Below are 18,603 nucleotides of genomic sequence, written 5' to 3'. Positions count from 1 at the left end.
CCTTATTTTAGTAATAGTTTTCTTATAATTGAAAGTTGAAGATTTATATATTCATTGTAATTTTCTAAATGAAAGAATAGGAATATTAAAGTGCTATGTCTTTTATGTCTGTGTGCATTTCTCCTTAAACAATTTTTCTAAGATGGTGGGGTTACTTTAGGGATGGTGCTGTTATGTGAAGCTGCTACATCTGACATGGACATTGGAAAGCGAAAAAGTAAGTTATGCCGAAATGTAACAATTCAACATTTATTTTTTATTTAATTTTAATTTTTAATTGAAGTATAGTTGACAATGTTATATAACAGTTCTGCCTTTAATACAGAAAATAAGAATGTCCTCTTTTTTTTTTTTTTAATTTTTATTTATTTATGATAGTCACAGAGAGCGAGAGAGAGAGAGGCAGAGACACAGGCAGAGGGAGAAGCAGGCTCCATGCACCGGGAGCCCGACATGAGATTCGATCCCGGGTCTCCAGGATCACGCCCTGGGCCAAAGGCAGGCGCCAAACCGCTGCGCCACCCAGGGATCCCTAAGAATGTCCTCTTAATCATTTCCCCACCTTAGTTATTTCATATTCTTAAAAATGTTATTTTATATTCTTTATTATTTTAAGAATAATATATACTAACTGTAAAAAATGTGAGGGGAACTAAAAAAAAAATGTGAGGGGAAGTCAACAGGAAACATTTAGGGGGAGAGTTCCCCATTATTCCATCATTGAGAAGTAAAAATTTTATTTTATTTTATTATTTTTTAATATATTTTTTAAGATTTTATTTATTTATTCATGAGAGAGAGAGAGAGAGAGAAAGAGAGAAAGAAAAGCATAGGCATAGGCAGAGGGAGAAGCAGGCTCCATGCAGGGAGCCCAACATGGGACTCGATCCGGGGTCTCCAGGATCATGCTCTGGACTGAAGGCGGCACTAAACCGCTGAGCCACCCGAGCTGCCGAGAAGTAAAAATTTTAATGTTTTAATAGAGTTTCTCACATTTACAAAAACAAATGTAAAGCTGCTTATAAGATTTTGAATCTGGGACATCTGGGTGGCTTGATTGTTGAGTGTCTGCCTTTGGCTAAGGGCGTGATCCTGGGGTCCTGAGATCAAGTCCCACATCCGGTTCCCCACAGGGAGCCTGCTTCTCCCTCTGCCTATGTCTCTCATGAGTAAATAAATAACATCTTTAAAAAATAAAATAAGGGGATCCCTGGGTGGCTCAGCGGTTTGGCGCCTGCCTTTGGCCCAGGGCGAGGTCCTGGAGTCGCCCGATCGAGTCCCGCATCAGGCTCACGGCATGGGGCCTGCTTCTCCCTCTGCCTGTCTCTGCCTCTCTCTCTCTCTCTCTCTCTCGAATAAATAAATAAAATCTTAATAAAATAAAATAAGATTTTGAATCTTGTACCCCCCCTTGTAACTGGAGTTAAGTAATTAACTGATAAATATTTCCCTACACATAATTTAAAAGTTGTACTTTGTGTTGTAATTTACTTATCCATTCTGATTCTGCTAAACATTTAGGTTTATTCCCCTAACTTCCATTATAATAAATATTTCCTTAGGGACTTCCATAGTATATTAAGCTTTATTCTCATTTCAATTAATTCCCCAAGGTAGATTTCTAGAAGTAGAATCACTGTAAAGTCCTCTATATTCGTATTTTTAATCCCCTTGATGTTTTAAACTGATGATGCCAAATTGTTTCCCCAGATGTTATGATAGTTTAGATTCCTACTAGTGATATTTAAGAATTCTTGTTTAAAAGAAAAAAAGAGGGACGTCTGGGTGGCTCAGTGGTTGAGCGTCTGCCTTTGGCGCAGGGCCTGATCCTCGAGTCCTGGGATCGAGTCCCACATTGGGCTCCCTGCATGGAGCCTTCTCTCTCTACCTGTGTCTCTGTGTCTCTCATGAATAAATAAATATTTATTTAAAAAAAGGAGGGGATTCCTGGATGGCTTAGCGGTTTAGTGCCTGTCTTCGGCCCAGGGCGTGGTCCTGGAGTCCCGGGATCAAGTCCCGCATCGGGCTCCCTGCATGGAGCCTGCTTCTCTCTCTGCCTATGTCTCTGCCTCTCTCTCTGTGTCTCTCTCATGAATGAATAAATAAAATCTTAAAAAAAGAATGCTCATTTTACAGTAATTTTGTCATGACTAGCTTAGCTCATTAAAAATGTGTGTACATATCTCCTAATCAGATAAGGGAAAATGCTCCATTTTTTTTTTTTGTACTTCTTTGGTTATTAATGAAGTTGAATGGTTTTTTTAGACATTTATCAAGCAGTTTGTGTTTTCCCTTCCATAACAAGTCTTTTTGTCTTTTGCCATTTATTATTCTTAGCACTTTTTCTGTTGGTTTGGATGGACTCTTTATATATTTATTTTAAATATTTATATATAGGGGCATCCCCGGTGGCGCAGCAGTTTAGCACCACCTGCAGCCTGGGGTGTGATCCTGGAGACCCAGGATCGTCCCGCGTCGGGCTCCCTGCGCATGGAGCCTGCTTCTCCCTCTGCCTGTGTCTCTGCCTCTCTCTCTCTGTCTATGAATAAATAAATAAAATCTTAAAAAATATATTTATATATATGTATATATTAAAATATGTTTAAATCAGAGTTTTTCTTTTATGGCTAAAAAGGTAAATGTCATCAAATTAACCCAGTTAAATATAGTATGTATACTTTTTCCTTTGAAAAAAGATGATGGCACTGGATTTCAAATTTGGGATATTCTTATTTTGCTGAACTGAAATGAATTTTTACATATTGCAAAAATAAAAGTAGTATATTAATTTTTTAATCTAGTCAACATCTTTTCATTGCCTAATTTTTAAAAACTTGCCTATTTCAGTATTCATTATTGGGAAAAGCCCCTTTGGATACTACACTGGTAGCATGAATTTAAATTAGAAGACATTTTGGTGACATATTAAAATAATCACGATTTGATCTACTCCTAAGATTCTAACCTAATAATCACAAATAATAATAATTACTTAACATTTATTATATAGAAACTGCCCTAAATACTTTTAGATATATTATGTGAAAAACATAGAATACATATATATATATATACACACACACACACACACACACAGAGGGGTGTGTGTGTGTGCGTATTAGATAATACAGACTTCTTTTTTTAACATTGTATTTATTTATTCATGAGAGACACACACAGAGAGGCAGAGACACAGGCAGAGGGAGAAGCAGGCCCTATGCAGGGAGCCTGATATGGGTCTCAATCCCGGGACTCCAGGATCACACCCTGGGCCGAAGGCAGGTGGTCAACCGCTGAGCCACCCAGGGACCCCTGATAATAAAGACTTCTAACACAATGGTCATGTGTTAATACTCAGAAAGAATATATATTTAAAATTTACATTTTAACCCCTAATCATATTATGTGAAAATTTTAAAAGGAAAAAGAATTGTGCCTAAGTATAACAAGACTAAGAGTTGTTTTTAGTGTCAGGCAATAAGTATGTTTCCCTAGAACTTCCACTGTTGTAGCACACATGCTTTCCCACATCCCCACCTTTATGCTTCTTAGCCAGTCTTAGTCTTAAGACTCGAAGAGCCTCTAGTTATGAGAATCACACTTGAGCACTGTGGGGTCAGCATCCAGAGTTAAGTTTTTTTTTTTTTTTTTTAAGATTTCACCTATTTATTCATGAGAGACACAGAGAGAGTGAGGCAGGCCCCATGCAGGAAGCCTGACATGGGACTCGATCCCCGTCTCCAGGATCACAACCTGGACTGAAGGTGGCGCTAAACCGCTGAGCCACCCGGGATTGCCCCTAGAGTTAAGAGTATTAATTGCTATGCTAAATCACAGCACATGAGATTAATGGAAAGAGCTCTGAATTTAGGACTAGGATTCATGGTATTTTCCTCCTCATTATTCAAATGAGGAATCCATGTTGAATGAGTTCCTTATATAGGCATTGTAGTTACCTATAAATAAAGTACTTTCAACTGAGGCTGTCACAGTGATATTGTCAGATGTCTTTAAGTCAATACAATAAGGCCACTTTTAAGACTTCCGAAGAAATTTCATAAGTGAGTGATTTATTGTCAGTAGTAAAACTTTCTAACATTAAATTCTTGTTTAAAGACTTATTTATTTATTAGAGACCAGGCGAGTGCTCACATCATTTGGGGGAGAGGGAGAAAAGCAGACTGCCGAGCATGGAGGCTGACTTGAGGTTCAGTCTCACAACCCTGAGATCATGACCTGTGCTGAAATCAAGAGTTGGATGCTTAACTGAGTCACCAAGGCACATCTCTCACACTAAATTCTTCACTGTAATGGCTTTAAAGAAATTTTTTATTTCATTTATTAAAAGATTTTATTTATTTGACAGCACAAACAGGGAGAGTGACAGGCAGAGGGAGAAGCAGGCTTCCAGCTGAGCAGGGAGCCGGATGCAGGACTTGATCCCAAGACCCCAGGATCATTACCTGAGTCAAAGGCAAATGCTCATCCACTGAGCTACCCAGGCACCCCAGGAATTTATTATTTCATGCAATTAAATTGCACAAGTGTATAAATGGAACTACTCTATTATATTGTAATGGATCAAATTAAATGGAAAGACAGATTCCTGAAGATATAAGAATGGGCATGAATGGGACGCCTTGGATGGCTTAGCGATTTAGCGCCTGCCTTCCACCCAGGGTGTGATCCTGGAGTCCCGGGATCGAGTCCCACATCAGGTTCCCAGCATGGAGTCTGCTTCTCCCTCTCCCTGTTTCTCTGCCTCTCTCTCTCTCTCTCTCTCTCTGTCTTTCATGAATAAATAAAATCTTAAAAAAAAAGAATGGTCATGAAAATTTTTTGGAACATTGAGGTTTACCACTAAATTATGTCCTTTGCTTTTCATTCTTGGAAGTGTAGACTAAAATTTACGCCCTAGTTCTTTATTATACTTAACATGCTCGTTTTACACTTCTTTTGTTTTTCTACAGTAATGTGTGTGGCTGGTATTGCACTTGTTGTATTATTCTTCAGTTGGATGCTCTCTATTTTCAGATCTAAATATCATGGATATCCATATAGGTATGATTATTTTACATTTATATAGTGACAATGATTAGAGTTGATGTTGCTCTTTTTGCTTTACCTCCAAAGTATCCTAGCTTCCAAAGCAGACATAGGCTTTAACTTAGGTATGTTGCATGTAAAAATTAACTCAAGATAAATATTATATATTGGACAATAGTATGTGATTTCTCAGGAACATCTTTGAGGGTCATTCTTACATCGTCTAATTTAATCTAGAAATCTAAAAAACATTTAATGATTAGAATATTTTATACTTTGCATACTCTACTTTCTCTTGAGCAAATGATTTTGAATGTATTTTAAAATTACTCACACCTCTACTTTTCAGGGCTCTTTAGAGCATAAACAGAACATTAGATTAGAACCCAGTTTATAGAGAGTATAAGAAAGATTGTTTAAGAAGATCTAATTGGATCTTCATAGAGATCTCTAAGGCTCAGGAAAGAAATTACTCTCCTGATCATAAATTCTTGATTTTATTTTGTTAATAGTCACAAGAAAGGTACCTACATAATGGGGGATGTTGTGAGTTTTAAAATCTGAGTGCCAGGTACCATAATTCATGTTCTTTTAATGTAACAATGTTCTGTTGCGTAAAGGATTATGAACAATAAAGATAAAGTATATCAAGTGATACTTTTGAGAGAATTCATTCTTCATATTACCTTTAACATGTTTTTAATAGATAATTTTTAAAATCTACTTATTTAGAGAGAAAGCAAGCGTGTGTACAAGGAGAGGGGCAGAGGTAGAGGGAGAATCTCAAGCAGGTTCCATGTCTAGTGCAGGGCCTGACTTAGGGCTGAATCTCACAATCCTGAGATGATGACCTGAACAAAAGCAAGAGTCAGGTGTTTAACCAACTAAGCCATGCAGGCGCCCCCTTAGTGGACAATTTTGAACAATTCCCTGATTGATTCATTTTGACATTGCTGCATGTCTTAATGACATGCATGTTAATGAACAATATAAATTAATCTTCTTTAGCATTTTTCTTGCAAAATTAATTTTATTTCAATTTTTTATTTAAATTCCAGTTAGTTAACATATAGTGTAATATTAATTTCAGGTGTACAATATAGTGACTCAACACTTCCTTACAATACCTGATGCTCATCAAAAGTGTATTATTTAATCCCCATCACCTATTTAAGCTATCTCCCCTCCCTCACCTCCATTCTGGTAACCCTCAGTTTGTTCTCTATAGTTAAGAGTCTGTTTCTTGGTTTGCCTCTCTTTTTTTCCTTTTGCTTGTTTTATTCCTTAAATTCCACATATGAATGAAATCATATAGTATCTGTCTTTCTCCAACTGACTTATTTCACTTAGCATAATACTCTCTGGCTCATCCATGTCATTGCAAATGGCAAGATTTCATTCTTTTTATGGCTGAGTAATATTCTGTGTATATATGCCATATCTTCTTTACCCATTTGTCAGTTGATGGACCCTGACAAATGTAACTTAATTGTAAGAACAAAACCTATCAGAACTTTTGATTCTTGATTTATTCTTCTATGTATGTCATTTTAAAATAACTTATCCTCTATAGATATAATACAACCTGGATACAAGGGTAATCTTGCTGGATTTCTGTTGTTTATTTTATCACCATGGTTGATCCAATTATTAATCAGTATCTCTTCATGAGATATTTTAACAAGTTAATGTCTATTTCCTTCTCTCATAAGATTATCTTAATATCTTGGTGTTTCTCACTTTTTGTTATTAATACTCAGTTTATTAAATGTGCACCCAAATGCTCTTTTGTCTAAAATCAAGATATTTATTAGAAATAAAGCCTTTTGTTTGTTCAGAAACTAATAGATTCTTTAATATTTTTGTTTCAGCTTTCTGATGAGTTAAAGAGGATCCTAGAGATATGTAGACACTGGAGTAATGGAAATTGAAAAATGTATGTGTGTTTGAAAGGAAGAATGTAATTTGTGTATTTTGTATTACCTCTTTTTTTCAAGTGATTTAAATAGTTAATCATTTAACCAAAGAAGATTTGTAGTGCCTTAACAAGCAATTTCTTGTCAAAATCATGAAGTATTTGGATACAGTTCTCTTAACCTTCCCTTCCTGATGAACTTTATGTAACATTTAATTTAGTAGAATTAAGTACATTATAAAAATTTTATAACTACATTTTAATTAGAACAGGGTTCAAAACTGCTTTAGTTAACTATTTGCCACTTGATTTTATATTATCTTATCCAAAGATAGAGGAAAAAATAGTCCTGACCAGGTGTTCCTACATATGCCTCTTACAAATGAATGCATCAGGATGCATTCTTAGCTGTTCCATCTTTGCATGGATGTGTATACTTTGTACATCTTTCCTTTTGGACAGAGAAACTGTATGTGCTATGTGATCTTCTGATACTTCTAGCCTGTAGAAAAGAAGACTAGCCAGTCCTCCCCCTCCTTCATGTTTCCTACTGAAATACAGTGTTGGCTATGCTTCTTGGTAACTGTAGACATTAAAAAGTCTAAGTACAGAAAAAAAAGTCTAAGTATAGGATTATGATTTTTGCATGAGTGTGGTGTTAACTACTTTTATTTGGAAAGATTTCAGGTTCATTCTGTCTCCTTAGTTTATTTAAGGTAGGCCTCTATTAAAAACATAGCTTAGTGCTAAAATCAGTGTAACTTCAAAATGGTCTAAAGTGTTTCTACAAATTAGAGATTGTCACTTACTTCATTTGTACCTCATCAAAAAATAGGTTCATCTAGTTAAGCATATTTCATTAACCCTTGTATTTAGGAAAAGGACTAGGTTTGGAAAAGCATATCCTGATATACTGAGTTGTTGCCTATGAATAGAAAGTAAATTGTTTCCTGAAAGTTATGTTTTTGCTATTATTTTAGCCTTCATTCTTTCACTTTAAGTGGAGAAACAGTAAACATTTGAAGAGGTTTTGAGTTTTGTCTTTTTTTCTGTCAGTGGAAATAACCATAGATGCTAACAAAATATCTGTGAAGAATGAAAGTTGATGGTTATCATTAGATCTAGCCATAACCTCCCCCATAGTTATGAAAAGTATCCTGAAATTTCACTATTATAAAAGTATGATAATTACGGTTGTGAAAAATTTTTAAAGAAATCAAAGAAGTATTACATTAAAGTGATATTCTGCCTACTATTCACCATCTAACAATTCTCCTATGTGATCTAGAAGTCTTGTATAATAGAGATTTGCAGAAAAGATGAATTGCCTAAGAAGAAATGTTTTACATGGGTTTTTTGTTTTTGTTCCAATATTTGTTGGGTCAGGGCATATATTTGACCTTTTACTCTTTAGTGGATCCACTTTTGTCAAATACTTCCCTATACATTGTGTGATTCTGGATTCCTTATCTGCTGTTCTTGCAATTGTCTCAGGCCAAATAAATTTATGCTGTGATTCTTATGAGATTTGTATGAAGATGCCCTGATTTGTACAGACTGACCAGGGTAATACTACTGCCATGTAATCTGTATAGCTTTAGATATGTGCCATGAGCATTGAAAGAATGACACTTTTTTGTATTTGCTTTTTCTCCCTTAAGATCACATTTTTCTTGTGCAAGGAGAAGAATTGCATTCTGGCTAAAATCTGTAGAAAGCAGATTTACTAAACTTAGAGTTACTTTTGTGGAAATTTTGAAATTCACTTTCATCTGAAGTGCCTTAAGTAGACTCTTAATTTACTTTTCTAGTAATGTTTTAAATATTTGTTATGCATTTAAAAATACTTTTCAAAATTACACATTGTAATAGCAAAGATAATCAAGTGTCTGGCTGTTTGCTTTTTGACCATATCAATAAAATTTTACAATCTAAATTCTTAAGCTTATTTATTAACATATAAAGAGGGGTGAATTTAAAACACTAAATTAGGATTGTAATATTAGGTTATTTCATTCTTTTAAAAAACATTTATTTAAGAGAGAAAGCACATGAGCAGGGGGTGGAGCAGAGGGAGAGAGAATCTCAAGCAGATTCCCCCTAAATGCGGAGCCCAATGGTTGGTCACTTAACAGACTGAGCCACCCAGGTGCGCCTAGGTTATTTCATTTTGAGGTTATAATTAAGTTTCTTACTGTCCTGGGATGCCTGGGTAGCTCAGCGGTTGAGCATCTGCCTTCAGCTCAGGGCATGATCCGAGGTCTGGGGATCGAGTCCCACATCAAGCTTGCCGCAGGGAGCCTGCTTCTCCCTCTGCCTATGTCTCTGCTTCTCTCTGTCTCTCATGAATAAATAAAATCTTTTAAAAAAGTTTCTTACTGTCCTAAAGACAGTAAACTTGATAGGCCAATTTCCTTAAGTATTTCTAAATTGAGATACATTCTTCCAGGATTCCATGTTATCTTTCATTAATGTTGTTGCCCATTAGGTTAGTCAAAACAGCCAAGATAAGTAGATGAATAGCTGTCTTCAATGATTGGTCTAGTTCTGTACCAGTCAGTGAACATTGTGACTAGGTAATTACCTTTTTGTACTAAATAATTGATTTGAAACAGTTACTCAGATTTTCAAGTTATGTGAGACTGGACAATAGTACATTTCCAAACATAGAATGGGAACACTGGACAGGAAGTAGCGAGATCTGGCTTTTAAACAGCTTTTAGTCTTTCTGTCTAGCTATATGACCATAGGCAAGTCACTTGAAATAGGTTCTCTCAGGACCTATTTCCTTAATGTGAGTGTATTGGATTAGTTACTTCAGTGTTCTTGTAGCACCACTGTTTTAGGCACAAAATATTAAAAATATATTTAAATTTGAATTGAAATTTAAATATCATTTGTGATATTCGGGTTTGGTATTGAATTAAATCCGTTGAAGTGTAGGATGTTTTGTAATCAGACTTCTGAAGAAGCCCTGAAATGTTTGTAGAGGCCATTATAGCTGCAAGTTGTTTAATATACATTGACATTTTTTAGAAAGGATATACTTGAAACCAGTATGTTAATATCAGATCTTGATTCAAATGACCAGGTATAAGCAAGAATGAAATCAATAACTGTATGCTAATATTGACTTACAGCTGGAAAAAACTTATGATGCCAATTTATGATGCCTGGCCATGGCTCTGCAGCCAGCAGTTGCAGGTAGAGAACTTCAGGTCTGAAGTTCTTTTTGTGACCTTCAATTAAAATTAATGAAATGTTTTTCCCCCTCAAACACAGCTCAAACATAATTTCTGGGAAGTTTTCCTGATCTCCCACTTTGGGTTCTTTACCCTTCCTCTTTTACTTAGTGCATGCTGATCTCTGTTATTCTATCTTGTAATTACCAGTTTTCTCCCATAATCTGTAATTTCCTTGAGAACAAGATTATTGTCTTATTCATCTTTGTATGCTCATTTTCTAAGATGCCTGCATAGTACATGCTCAGTAAATTTTCAGATGGAATAAAGAAAAAAAGATCTTTGTTCTTGAGTTCTTTACACTTTGTGGTGGAAATAAACATATAAACAAATGCAATCCTATGTGCTGGTAGGAGAATATGTGTTATGGTTCTAGAGAAAGGTTTCATTACTTTCTTGGGGTTGGGGTGGGAGGCAAAGGGAGAGGTTTCTGTGACAGAAATCAAAATTTTATTTTTTTGAAAGATTTTATTCATGAGAGAGAGAGAGAGAGAGGCAGAGACACAGGCAGAGGGAGAAGCAGGCTCCATGCAGGGAGCCCGATGTGGGACTCCATCCCGGGACTCCAGGACCACACCCTGGGCCTAAGGCAGGCGCTAAAACGCTGAGCCACGCAGGGATCCCCAGAAATCGAAATTTTAAAGGATGATTAGTCCACAAGATAGATTTTTATGGTACTGAAATGCCAAAATATTCTTTCTAGTATTACTTTAGTACTTAAAATCTGAAGTCAGAGTCTTTCACATCCCGAGTCATGCCCAAGGTACATGGTACTTGAAAACTACTAAATGAACAAAATGCACACTTTAAAAATATTACCACCTTCATCCCTTTTCTTTTTTTAAAATTCTTTCAACATATCTCATTTTAATTACCTGTTCCCAAGTTATTTATAACTCTGAACATCTTTTCTTATATTTATTAGTCACTTGTATTTCCCTTGCAAATAATTTGGGTCTCTATCAGATTCTCATGGAGTCTTCTTAGAACTGAGTTGGGGAAACTTTAGGGAAACAGAAAGAGAGGAGAGTAGGGAAATCTGAGGAGAAAAGGAAAAAGAGGGAGGGAGGTTTCTAGGACCAATTCCAGGACTCCTGAAAACCCAACTTATTCTCTTTCTCCATGGTTAGATTTTTCTCCTCTCTCCTCCCTGCTTTTCCCCACCAGATGTAAAATTCATTCTCACAAGGCTGACCTCTTTTCTTTTGAGATTTTCTTTCTTTTTATTTATTTATTAGAGCGGTGTGTGCAAGGGGGAAGGGGCAGAAGGAGAGGGAGAAGAGTCTTAGGCAGACTCCCTGCTGAGCACGGAACCCAGATGCAGAGCTTGATAGCATCACCCTGAGATCGCGACCTGAGCCAAAACCTAGAGGCAGAACCTTAACGACTGTACCACCCAGGTGCCCTGATACTTTCTTAATCATTCCATTTGGAAAGATTCAAGCCATAAGTACAAAGAATTCTTAATCCTTCTTTCTGGCCCTTTTTTGGGGGTAACATTGAGAATAACATGTAGATAGATGACTGTGACAATTTAATCTCAGATTTTTATAAAATACCAATGTTTTGGTAATATAAAAAATACTGAGGTAACAGTATTATCATTTTGCTATAGTATCATACATAATAGTTTCAAGTCCCAATAGCTAAGCAGAAGAAAGGAAGATAGAATTCCCTAATAGTGACTAGCTCGCTAGTTCTGTCAAATGTAAATGCACATTACGATAGTATTATGAATAAATGGCTGGAGGAGTTAAGATAGTGGATGACCCTAAGCTTGTCCCTTGAACACAGCTAGATATCAAATAATTCTAAACACCCAAGAAATCAAAGGTCTGAGAGAACAAACCTGCAAATCAACAAGTACAAAAGCGACCACCTTTTGGAAGGTAGGAAGTGCAGAGAGAATTGACTTGGGGCTGATAGAGCTGTGGGTACGAGAGCGGGGAAGGAGCCTGCTTATGGAGGCCACTGCAAAGTAGTATAAGCAGAAGAGCACACAATTTGAACTTTTAAAAGTCTGCTACAGTGGGGGACATCCCTAGCTTAAAGGTGTTCAGGTAGCAAAAGGGGGCAGAATCCCAGGAGTGACAGCAGGGTCTGAGGATTCCCTGGGTTACAAGGACAGGTGGTGCCAATGTGCTGCACTGTTTCCAGGCAGAGAAGGAGGAAAGCCAACTGAGAGCAGCGGTTCTTGGCTTTCTGCTATGTTTTGCCATAAACTGTGTACTGCTGTGTGGTTGTTCAACTGCTTCCTGGGACTGGCTGGCAAACAGCAAAAGGGTGGCAAGATCCTCCATCAGAGGAACAGTGCAGGTCCATGCCATGGGAATCCCCAAAATTTGGAATTTTGAAACTAATTTGCATGCCTGAGATAAAAATCCTTGGACACAGGCAGGGTGAATGCAGGGTTCAGACAGAAACCAGGGACACAAGAGGGGTGACTGAATGCTCTCCTGTGAGAGCTCACTGAAAAATAAGGTGGCAGGAACTGTCCGCTTGGGATAGAAAGCAGGGTGCTGGCATATTCATCCCTCCCATCAGAGTTGAAACCTCTTAGGGATCAAAAGAGTGCCACCTAGCAGAGGATGGAGCCTCTTACACAATCCACTCACCCTTGCACCCTGAAGCCACACTTCCACTTGAAAGGAGTGTCTGAGAATCAGCCCAGCAGGCTCTTCCTGGAAAAGACCAGCACAAACAGCTTACTCCCACCAAGTCACAGATTGCTACAAAGCTTCAGCTCTATAAGAAATGGGATCTAGTGTCCTTTTTACATTTATTCTTTCTTTTTTATTTTTTCATTTATTTCCTTATTTTGAAAATTCCTTTTATTTTTAATTTTGTAAAAAATATTTTGTTTAATTATTTATGAGAGACACAGAAATAGAGGCAGAGACACAGGCAGAGGGAGAAGCAGGCTCCATGCAGGAAGCCTGATGTGGGACTCATCCAGGGACTCCAGGATCATACTCTGGGCTGAAGGCAGGTGTTAAACCGCTGAGCCACCCAGGCAACCCAACTAGTTTATTTTCTGTTGTTTTTTGTTTCATTTTGTATCTTCTTTTGTTTTCTAGGCAAAATGATGAGATGAAGAAATTCACCCCAAAAGAAAGAACAGTAATTAGAACTCATCGTCAGGGCTTTAATCAATAAGGAAAATGTCTGAACTAAAATTTAAAAGAAAGATTATAAGGATACAATCTGGACTTGAAAAAGCATAAAAGACACTGGAGAATCCCTTACTGCAGAGATTCTAGCCCGACCAAAATTGAAAATTCTATAAGCAAGATGCAAACCCAAAGGGAGGACATAAAAGTGAGGATGGATGAAAGAGAGAAGTGGGGGGATCCCTGGGTGGCTATTATGAATGAATGAATGAATGAATGAATAAATAAATAAATAAAGAGAGAGAGAAGTGAATCAGTGATACAGAAGATAAAATTATGTGGGGCACCTGGATGGCTCAGTCAGCTAAGCATCTGCCATTGGCTCAGGTCATGATCCCAAGGTCCAGGGATCAAACCCCATGTCAGGCTCCCTCCTGAGCAGAGAACCTGCTTTTCCCTCTTCCCTCTGCTCATGCTCTCTTTCACTATCTCTCTCTCTCAGATAAATAAATAAAATATTTTTTAAAAAGAAGATAAAATTATGGAAAATAATGAAGCTGATAAAAAGGAGGGAAGAGGTAATGGATCACAAAGGTAGACTTAGGGAACTTAGTGACCTATTACAAAAATAGCATTTGTATCATACAAGTCCCATAAGGTGAAGAGAGAGAAAAAGGAGCAGAAGGTTTATTTGAACAAATTATAGCTGAAAAATTCCCTAGTCTGGGGAAGGACACAGACATCAAAATCTAAGAAAAGGGGTAGCCCCGGTGGCTTAGTGGTTTAGCGTCGCCTTCAGCCCAGGGCGTGATCCTGGAGACCCGGGATCGAGTCCCACGTCGGGCTCCCTGAGTGGAGCCTGCTTCTCCCTCTGCCCACCCCGCACCCCGTCTCTAATAAGTAAATTTTTAAAAAATCTTTTTTTTAAATAAAATTTTTATTTATTTATGATAGTCACACACACAGAGAGAGAGAGAGAGGCAGAGACACAGGCAGAGGGAGAAGCAGGCTCCATGCACGGAGAGCCCGACGTGGGAGTCGATCCAGGGTCTCCAGGATCACGCCCCGGGCCAAAGGCAGGCGCCAAACCGCTGCGCCACCCGGGGATCCCAATTTTTAAAAAATCTTAAAAAAAAATCTAAGAAGAACAGAGAATTCCCATTATATTTAACAAAACCCAACTATCACTAAGGCATATTATAGTCAAATTCACAAAATACACAGACAAAGAAAGAATTCTGAAAGCAGCAAGGGAAAAAAAGTCCTTAACCTACAAGGGAAGACAGATCAGGTTTACAGCAGATATGTCTACAAAAACATGGCAGACCAGAAGACAGTGGTAGGAAATATTCAACATGCTTAATGTGAACAATATCCAGCAAGGCTGTCATTCAGAATAGAAGGAAAGATAGAGTTCCTCAGACAAACCAAAACTAGAGTTTATGACCACTAAGCCATCCTTGGAAGAAATTTTTGGGGGGACTCTCTTTTTTTTTAGATTTTATTTATTTATTTGAGAGGGGAATGAGGGGAAAGACAGAGAATTCCAAGCAGACACAGAGCACAGAGCCCAATGCAGGGCTTGATCTTATAACCCTGATATCATGACCTGAGCTGAAAGCAGTAGTAGGACATTTATTCAACTGTGCCACCCAGGCATCCTGAAGAATCTATGAATGGAAAAAAAAAACCCAAAAGCAATGAAGACTAGAAAGGAACAGAGACCATGACCAGAAACACCAACTCTACAGGAAACACAATGGCCCTAAATGTGTTTCTTTCAATAATCACTCTGCATGTAAATGAATTAAATTCTCCAATCAAAACATACAGGGTATCAGAATGGATTTAAAAAAAACAGGACCCATTTATATTCTGCCGACAAGAGACTCGTTTTAGACCTAAAGACACCTGCAGATAGAAAGTAAGGAGATGGAGAAACATCTATCATACTGATGGACATAAAAAGAAAGATTAGTCATACTTACATAAGACAGACTAGATTTTAAAACAAAGACTGTAATGAGATAAAGAAGGGCACTATATCATAATGAAGGGGTCTATCCATCAAGAACAATTAACAATTATGCCCCCAACTTGGGAGCATCCAAATATATAAATCAATTAATAATAAACATAAACACATTGATAATAATACAACAATAGTGGGGGATTTTTAACATCCCACTAACAGCAAATGAACAGAACATATAAATAGAAAATCAACAAGGAAACAATGGCTTTGAATGACACACTGGATCAGGTGAACATAATACATATATTCAGAACATTTCATCCAAAAGTAGCAGAATAAACATTCTTCTCGAGTGCACATGAAACATTCTCCAGAATAGATCACATACTGGGTTACAAATCAGGCCTCAACTGGTACAAAAAGATTGGGATCATACCATGCATATTTTCAGATCATAAGACTATAAAACTTGAAGTCAACCACAAGAAAAAATTTGGAAAGAACTCAAATACATGGAGGTTAAATAACATCCTACTAAAGAATGAATGGGTTAGCCAGTAAATTAAAGAAGAAGTTTTTAAGAATACGTAGAAGCAAAAAAAAAATAATAATAATAATTTGAAAGCAGGGTAGTCCAAAACGTTTGGGATGCAGCAAAGGTAGTCCTAAGAGGGAAGTATATAGCAATACAGGCCTATCTCAAGAAGCAAGGCGAATCTCAAATACACGAACTAAACTTACACCTAAAGGAGCTAGAAAAGGAATAGCAAATAAAGCCTGAATACAGCAGAAGGGAAATAATGATTAGAGCAGAAATAAATGATATAGGAACAAAGAAAAAAAAAAACAGATTACAAAACTAAGAGTTGGTTCAGGGGGCCCCTGTGTGGCTCAGTTGGTTAAGCATCAAACTGTTGACTTTGGCTCAGGTCATGATCTCAGGGTCATGAGAATGAGCCCCACATGGGGCTCCACTCAGCAGGGAGTCTGTTTTTCTTTCTCTCTCCCTCTCCCAATCACCTCTCTCTGCCCCCTACTCTCATACTCTCTCTTTCAAATAAATAAATCTTAAACATAAAATAAAATACTAGCAAATCAATCAGTACATTTAAAAAATTATTCACCATGATCAAGTGGGATTTATTCCTGGACTGTAGATGTAGTTCAAAATTTGCAAATCAAACAAGGTGATATACTACATTAAACAGATGAAAGCATAAGAACCATTTTATCCTTTCAATAAATGCAGAAATAGCATTTGACAAAATACAGCATCTTCTCTTGATAAAAATCCCTTATCAAAGTAGGGATAGATGGAACAAACCCCAATATCATAAAGGCCATATAGTGAAGACACATAACGAATATTATCCTCAATGGGAAAAAACTGAGAGCCTTTATCTTATGCTCAGGAACAGGATAAGGATATCCACACTCACTATTGCTATTTAACATAGTACTGGAAGTCTTAGCCTCAGTAATCAGACAACAAAAAGAAAGAAAAAGCATCCAGATGGGCAAGGAAGAAATCAAACTTTCACTTTTTGCAGATGACATTATATTCTATATAGAAAACTAAAAAGACTCCACCAAAAAAGTGCTAAAAGTAATACATGAATTCAGCAAAGTTGGAGACTATAAAATCAATCTGCAGAAATCTGTTGCATTTTTATACACCAAAAATGAGTAGCAGAGAAATAAATCAAGGAATCGTTAGCATTTACAATTGCACCAAAAAAAAAAACCACAGGAGATATCTAGGACAAAACCAAACTAAAGAGGTAAAAGATTTGTACTCTGAAAACTACAGAACACTTATGAAAGAAATTGAAGAGGATACAAAGAAATGGAAAAACATTCTATGCTCACAGGTTAGAAGAACAAACATTGTTAAAATGTCTATATTAATGAAAGCAATCTACACATTTAATGCAATCTCTACCAAAATACCACCAGAATTTTTCACAGAGCTAGAACAAACAATCCTCAAATTTGTATGAGACCACAGAATACCCCAAGTAGCCAAAGCATTCTGAAAAAGAAAAACAAAACATCACCATTCCATATTTCAAGCTATATTATAAAGATGTAGTCATCACAACAGTATGATACTGGCACATACACAAAAAAAAGACACAGATCAATGGAATAGAATAGAGAGTCCAGAGATGGACCTATAGCTATACGGTCAACTGATCTTCAACAAAGCAAGAAAGAATACCCAATGGGGAAAAAAAAAACCAGTATCTTCAAATGGTGTTAGGAAAACTGGAGAGCAACATGCAGAAGAATGAAACTGGACCACTTTCTTCCACCATATACAAAAAAAATTCAAAATGTATGAAAGACTTAAATGCGAGACAGGAAACCATCAAAATCCTAGAGGAGAATACAGGCAGAAACCTCTTTGACCTCAGCCATAGCAACGTCTTACTAGACATGTCTCTGGAGGCAAGGGAAGTGAAAGCAAAAAGGAACTATTGGGAATTTATCAATATGAAAAGCTTCTGCAGAGTGAAGGAAACAAACAAAACTAAAAGGCATCCTGCAGAATGGGAGATGATATTTGAAAAATGACATCTATGATAAAGGGTTAGTATCCAAGATCTATAAAGAACTTGTCAAACTCAATGCCCAGAATACAAATAATCCAGTTAAGAAATGGGGAGAAGACATGAATAGACATTTTACCAAAGAAGACATCCAGATGGCTAACAGATAGATGGAAATATAATCAATATCACTCATTATCAAGGATATACAAATCAAAACCATAATGAGATACCTCACACTCATCAGAATGGCCAAAATTAACAACTCAGGAAACAACAGATGGTGAGAATGTGGACAAAGGGGACCTTTCTTCTACTATTGGTGGGAATGCAAACCGATGTAGCTGCTCTGGCAAACAGTATGGAGGTTCCCCAAAAAGTTAAAAATAGAACTACCTTATGATCAAGCATTTGCACTAATAGGTATTTACCCAAAGTACACAAATATACAATTCAAAAGGGTACATGTACCCCGATATTTATAGCAGCATTATCAACAATAGCCAAACATGGAGAGAGCGCAAATGTCCATCAACTGATGAAAGGAGAAAAAAGGTTATATAGATACACAATGGAATATTATTTACCCATCAAAAACTGAAATCTTGCCATTTGCAACAACATAGAGAGCTACAGTGTATTATCCTAAGTGACATAAGTCAATCAGAGAAAGAAAAATGCCATATGATCTCACCCGTATGTTGAATTTAAGAAATAAAACAGATGAACATATAGGAAGAGGACAAGAAAAAAATGGAGAGAG

General features: G+C 36.9%; 1 protein-coding gene across 2 annotated transcripts in view; it reads left to right on the top strand.

Moving 5' to 3' along the window:
* Positions 1-13,626, top strand: part of MAGT1 (magnesium transporter 1) — a 64,715-nt gene extending 51,089 nt beyond the window's left edge. The window contains exons 8-10 of one of the 2 annotated variants that reach the window (XM_038587763.1): positions 143-217; positions 4,971-5,061; positions 6,918-8,897. In XM_038587763.1, the coding sequence (XP_038443691.1) occupies positions 143-217; positions 4,971-5,061; positions 6,918-6,933 (182 nt within the window). In that variant the 3' untranslated portion in view covers positions 6,934-8,897. Of the gene's footprint in view, positions 1-142; positions 218-4,970; positions 5,062-6,917; positions 8,898-13,280 lie in introns of those variants that run through there. The other variant, XM_038587764.1, reaches the window with a different exon arrangement.
* Positions 13,627-18,603: the final 4,977 nt, after the last annotated feature.

Source organism: Canis lupus, chromosome X (genome assembly GCF_011100685.1).
Source record: "Canis lupus familiaris isolate Mischka breed German Shepherd chromosome X, alternate assembly UU_Cfam_GSD_1.0, whole genome shotgun sequence".
NCBI classification, from domain to species: Eukaryota; Metazoa; Chordata; class Mammalia; order Carnivora; family Canidae; genus Canis; species Canis lupus.
This window is presented reverse-complemented; position numbering and strand designations above follow the sequence as displayed.